General features: G+C 47.4%; 1 protein-coding gene across 1 annotated transcript in view; it reads left to right on the top strand.

The window, feature by feature from the left end:
• The first annotated feature begins 3047 nt into the window (after positions 1-3047).
• The window catches only part of LOC144719427 (uncharacterized), a 43601-nt gene continuing 40597 nt past the window's right edge, over positions 3048-6051 (top strand). The window contains exons 1-2 of the mRNA XM_078595327.1: positions 3048-3253; positions 3966-4081. Coding sequence (XP_078451453.1) covers positions 3969-4081 — 113 coding nt within the window. The 5' untranslated portion in view covers positions 3048-3253; positions 3966-3968. The remainder of the gene's footprint in view (positions 3254-3965; positions 4082-6051) is intronic.

Raw genomic sequence — 6051 nt, 5'->3', positions numbered from 1 at the left:
GACGTTCCCCAGTTGTAGCTCATTGCAGGGGTTCACGGTTAGAATATAGCAGCCGCCCTGATAAATGCTGCGAGTGCGATAACCGTAAAAAATATACTACGCGCCATCTGTTTTACAGCGGACGTTAAACATCGTATCTTATCTTATCGAGATTTATTATTCCAAGTCGCTTTACAACCGTTGTACGATTGTACGTAAGATGCTAGTGGTTGAGAAAAAGAGTAGGGTTATTAAGAGCGGTGGTGTACAGCAGTTATGGTAACAGGAGAACGGTGGGAGTGGTTAATAAGGGGTTGGGGTAGGCCTGGTCGTAGATGGGGGGCAGGGGCATTGAGTAGTAGTAGGACGGGCTTGACCCAGGGTAAACTGGACATTCATGGTAAACTGAACTTCCACAGTAAACTGGACTCCCATGGGCCATGGTCAACTGGACTGCCGTGGGCCATGATAAACTGGACTGCCATGGTAAACAGGACTTCCACTGTAAACTGGACTCCCATAGGCCATGGTAAACTAGACTTTCATGGTAAACTAGACTCTCGTGGGCCATGGTAAACAGAACTTCCACGGTAAACTGGACTTCCATGATAAACTGGCCTTCCATGGTAAACTGGACTCCTTTGGGCCATGGTAAACTGGACTCCCATGGGCCATGGTAAACTGGACTTCCATGATAAACTGGACGGCCATGGTAAACTAGACTTCCATAAGCTGGACGTCAATGGTAAACTGGACTCCCATGGGCCATGGTAAACTGGACTCCCATGGTAAACTGGACTCACATGGGCCATGGAAAACTGGACACTTCCATGGTAAAATGGACGTCCATGGTAAACTGGACTTCCATGAGAAACTGGACGTCAATGGTAAACTGGACTCCCATGGGCCATGGTAACCTGGATTTCCATGGTAAACTGGACTCCTTTGAGCCATGGTAAACTGGACTCCCATGGGCCATGGTAAACTGGACTTCCATGATAAACTGGACGGCCATGGTAAACTAGACTTCCATAAGCTGGACGTCAATGGTAAACTGGACTCCCATGGGCCATGGTAAACTGGACTCCCATGGTAAACTGGACTCCCATGGGCCATGGTAAACTGGACTCCCATGGGCCATGGTAAACTGGACTTCCATGATAAAATGGACGTCCATGGTAAGCTGGACTTCCATGAGAAACTGGACGTCAATGGTAAACTGGACTCCCATGGGCCATGGTAACCTGGATTTCCATGGTAAACTGGACTCTCGTGGGCCATGGTAAACAGAACTTCCATGGTAAACTGGACTTCCATGGTAAGCTGGACTCCCATGGGCCATGGTAAACTGGACTCTCATGGACTCTATGGAGAAGAAATGGGTTTAAAGGAATGAATCAAGGTAAGTTAAGATGATGTTGTTCACAAGAGTAAGCCATTGTCTCCTGGAGTAATTTTCCAACTTTGGCTGACTATGCCTCTCTTGTATCTCTGTTCGAAAACTTTCTTTTGAATACATCTGTCCTATATCTCTCATATCCCTCTTCTGAATACATGAATAGGTAATGTTTGGACCAGCACCTGAATAAATTCTTGACACAATTTCCACCCACATGCAATGGCACTCATTTGTAAATATACAAAGCATTGTGTGCGCAATACACTACATGATCTAACCATGATAATATAATGTAAACCATAAATTCATGAAAAAAAAGTTAGTTTTTTTTTATAAACTTCGCTTCTACGGCCGTGTACACAGGAAGGCTATCGCTTACACATGGGTCGTCATTGTACAGTGTACTACTTTTGCATCCAAAGTTAGTCGAGAAATTACGGGCAAAGATATTTTAATAAACACACATCAGTCCTACAGTCAGTCTATTAAGGGCAAGACACATTAATTTAAGAAGTTGTGTTTCGATTGCGACATCAGTAGTATTATGACGATGATGAAAGCAAACATCTTCCAATAATCCAATCGTATTATTATGATTAGAGAAATACCGCATTAGGGCATTTCAGCCATCTGACAAGAGGTCTCTATAGGGTGTAATCACAACCAATACATCACTCCATTAAACATTTTTGACCGCTCTCCAGCTCAAGTCAGTTTGACTTCAGTTACAGTGCTTGAGACGTAAAGTTATTCTGCCAGGAAATTCAAGAAATTGCGCAAATGCCAACTTTTTACACGTAATTGCTGCACGGAAAATACAGTGAGCGTATATTGCGTTGCCGCCTCTGTCCGCGAACATTGGAGGGTGTCTTAGCGTAACCATCAGCGGTCATGCTCAATCCACTGCTGGACAAGAGCCCCCCTTCCCAAGCCGCCGGCCCCACCTCTTAACGTTATATAATCCACCACAAGCACCTTCACGCGAACTGATTTCATCGCCGTCCTTTGGGACGTCTCCACCATCCTCATTCATCGCTCCTCCTCCGAGTTGTCCACGTGCCCTGTCTGCCCCACCAAGCCTCCTTGCTACTTTCATGCACATTGAGCTTCGCGTGATACCGCGTCTGCAGTGGTGTATAGGCACAGCAACCGTCAATTACATTTTGTCTATGAAACAAAAGAAACCGTGCACAACGGGTGACGTTTCGGGCAATACTGTCTCTTGATCCGGCGTGTTTGCTCTCTCTCTCGCGATCAAAATTCCACGCATCTTCGCCGTTTCCATCTTTTGTTGAAGAACACGGCTCACGGGTGAACAGCGTTGTCTTTTTTTTCCTGCTGGAGTTGTGTTGTCGCGGGTGGGAGGAGGAGGTGGTGGTGGTAGGGGGTGGAGATCGTGATGGGTGGAGGGATGAGCCGGGGGAGGGATTCGAGGAGGGAGGGATGAGAGGGCGGAGAGGTCCCAAGATGGAATTCTGCGCCGACAAAACAAAGCGACAGCCCCCCTTGTTGCTGAGCCAGACAGAGGCGATGTTGGTGATGGAATGGGTGACGCAGTCAACTAGAAACCTCGTCGCCATCCCACCACCCACCCTCCCTCCCCACCACGCAGCGAACCGCCCTGGGTTTATCCCCCCCCTCCCCACACTTAAGTCCCAACTCCCCCACACCCCGGTACAGCCACCGGGCTCGGCTCCACTCCTCCTCGCTCTCGCGCAGCCACATTCTCCTCCTCGCCCGGCCTCACACAGCTTCGTACAAACCGCACAGCTCCATCATCTCCAAGCTTCCCACACCCCACTCCTCCCCCCCCCCCCTTTGCAAGACACTATCGGCTCCGGGGCTGCCCGACCTCAAGTCGCGTTCGTTGCACAGGTTGTGATTTTTTTTGTTGTCGCTTTGTTTCCGTTGCAGTTTGGTTGTCCCCCCGCATTTGTTAACTTTTTCTCTCTCTCTCGCTCTTGTGTGTGTGTGTGCGTGCGGTCAATTTCTCGCCTTCTTTGTTTCGAGCGTTCTCGATGTTTCAGAGCGTTTTGGACCGTTTTCTTCGCTGTGTTTGTGCCTATCGAGTGGCTCCGTAACAATGAATGGGTTGGCCAGGTGGCTCAACGGCGTGGGAAGCGGTGGGGGGGGGGTGTAAAGCGGACTCACAATCGGGAAGGTTGCGAGTTCAAATCATCGCTGGGATCCGCCTCGGCGCATCCTCATCATCATCCCTCTTACCGGGGTTCGAGCGATAATATGCTTTAAAATATATCTAGTTACGTACAAATTAACGTGGGGAACTCAACAGTGTTTGCTTGTCCTACGGGGAGTCTCGCACACCCCCTCCTCCCGGCCATAGGAACGTGGAATTCCCACCAACCGGCTCAGTGCTGTAAATCACTCGGCGCCACGGTGATCGTTGGTCGTTCCCCCTTTGCTCGCTGTGTGTGTCTCGCGTAGGGCATGACCCCCACCGCCCCACCCCTCCTCCCGGCCATAGGAACGTGGAATTCCCACCAACCGGCTCAGCGCTGTAAATCACTCGGCGCCACGGTGATCGTTGGTCGTTCCCCCCTTTGCTCGCTGTGTGTGTCTCGCGCAGGGCATGACCCCCACCGCGAAGATGCTTCTCTCAAGGTTGCTTCTCGCAGTTCGTGGAGCAGCGAGCAACTTGCTCCACATGTGCTGGCCAGCATCGTCTTCTTCTCTTAATAAAAAGTATTCCACGCGACACGCACCGTGCACACAACCGAGGGCTGAACGATTTTGGGGGGAAATATCTAACTTGCGATCTTTCTGGCAGATATTGCGAATGCGATTTTATTTGCGATTGCATTTTTTAAAGTCAAGCTTCAGTTCAATTTTCAATGTGTAATAGATTTAAAACATGTGCTGGAGCATTACCACATGATACCATCAAAATATGAACTGCTCTAATATATTCTGATGCAGGGACGAGAACTTGAACAATAGGAATTGCTTCCAACGTGTATTTATTAAAATGTTTTAACTGAAACGGAACAATCAAACATAGAACAATCGTTATGTTAAATAAATAAAGTTATAATAATAATACAAATTAAACAATTCCAATAAAAAAGTAATAGGACGCAAAAAAATCGCAGCCTTTTCGATTTTCTAATCGCATTGCTTCAAATCGCGATTTCGATTTGAAATCGATTCATCGTTCAGCCCTAACCCAGCCTATGCAGTGTTCCGCGTTCTAGAGGATGATGAGTCGAGCTCCCTTAAAAATGGACACGCACCAAAATGCGCACCGCACGTGCCTGTTTGGTTGTCAATAAAGTTAGCCACCCCACTGGTTTTTCCAACAGGTGAATGAACGATGGGTGGCGCGAAAGGCAATGTAAAAAAATGTGTACACACTTATACGGGACTATCGTTTTTAATGGGAAAAGAACGGATAATACACTGTAACGTGATAATCAAATGTATGTTGATCGCTTCAAAAAGTCAACACATGCCTGGAATCTTCTTCAGGTGGTCTCCAGAGCCCGAAGGCGGCACATTTCCTGTGGCGTTGTTGGAAATTCTCGAAAGCGTTAACATTTTTTTTAAGCACCCTGTATTTAATACGTCTTTTGGGATTGGTGGGAGACGGGTAGAGGCTTTGAAGTTCCACGTCCTCATATAATGTCCCCCAATTATTTTCGTGGGGTGTCTAAACACGAATCGCTACGTGTAACTGGCCTTAAGAGCAGAGTTGTTACTGTTGCTCGTTACGTCATGTCTTCAAATGTAGATCCTGGGTCGGCGACCTGCTGCTCCAGAGCCGTAGGTGGCTCTGTAATCGACTATTTCTTGACGTTATTATTAAGGGCCGTCTCTAATTCACACGCATTTGAAATATTGAGGGGTATTTTTTTTTTCACCGAATTCCAACCAAAAATGCCTTTTATTGTTATCCATAACAGAGGTTTTTGGGTTGGATCACGTAAATATAAATGCGTCGTTAAACCCGCCACTGCCAATTAGTAAGGAATGTCACGTAAACAAAACGTGCCAATTCGTTACTAGTACAGCACACCGGTTGTGTCGGAGAGTAAACCCACCACATTTACCATTCGAGCGCGACGTTTCGCCGGTAATTACAACCGGCATCATCAGGCGCCAGCCAGAGCTGTGGAGAAGATATCCTTCTCCTGTTTCGGTCTTGCCCACAAAAGCCTCTATTATGTATACTATTGGCCGCAAAAGACTATGACGTGTTCAACTCTCTTCTTGTTGTTTTGGTTGCCGCGACCTCTGATGTAGACGACTCATGGCGATGGCTGAGTTGATGGACAGTCCCTGAATGGTGTTCTACAAGGGCTAGAGAGAGATTACGTCTGGCCCACGTATAGCCCAGTCTATACTGAGAAATATAACAATCGAAAAACCATGTCTTTTTTCCCCCATTTGGAGGCCCCAACAATTACAGCCCGTAGGTTGGGTAGATTTTACTCGGCTTAAAGTTTGTGCATTACTTTCGTGCAAAAGCATTCAAAAGTTAACAATGCTTGTTATCGGCGAACCCTTTGCCGTGTCGGTCATGGGTTTTTTTTTGTATCACGGTGTACAGTACTTCACCACGCTGGTCAGTGTAGGCTGGTGAAAACTCGTTCAAGATATTGTCCACACACAGCTGATGTAATCTGCGGCTCACGAATGAAGTCGGTGGAGTGTGA

Source organism: Lampetra planeri, chromosome 6 (genome assembly GCF_965212315.1).
Source record: "Lampetra planeri chromosome 6, kcLamPlan1.2.h2, whole genome shotgun sequence".
NCBI lineage: Eukaryota > Metazoa > Chordata > Hyperoartia > Petromyzontiformes > Petromyzontidae > Lampetra > Lampetra planeri.
Note: the sequence above shows the minus strand (reverse complement) of the source record. Positions and strands in the feature narration are given on the sequence as shown.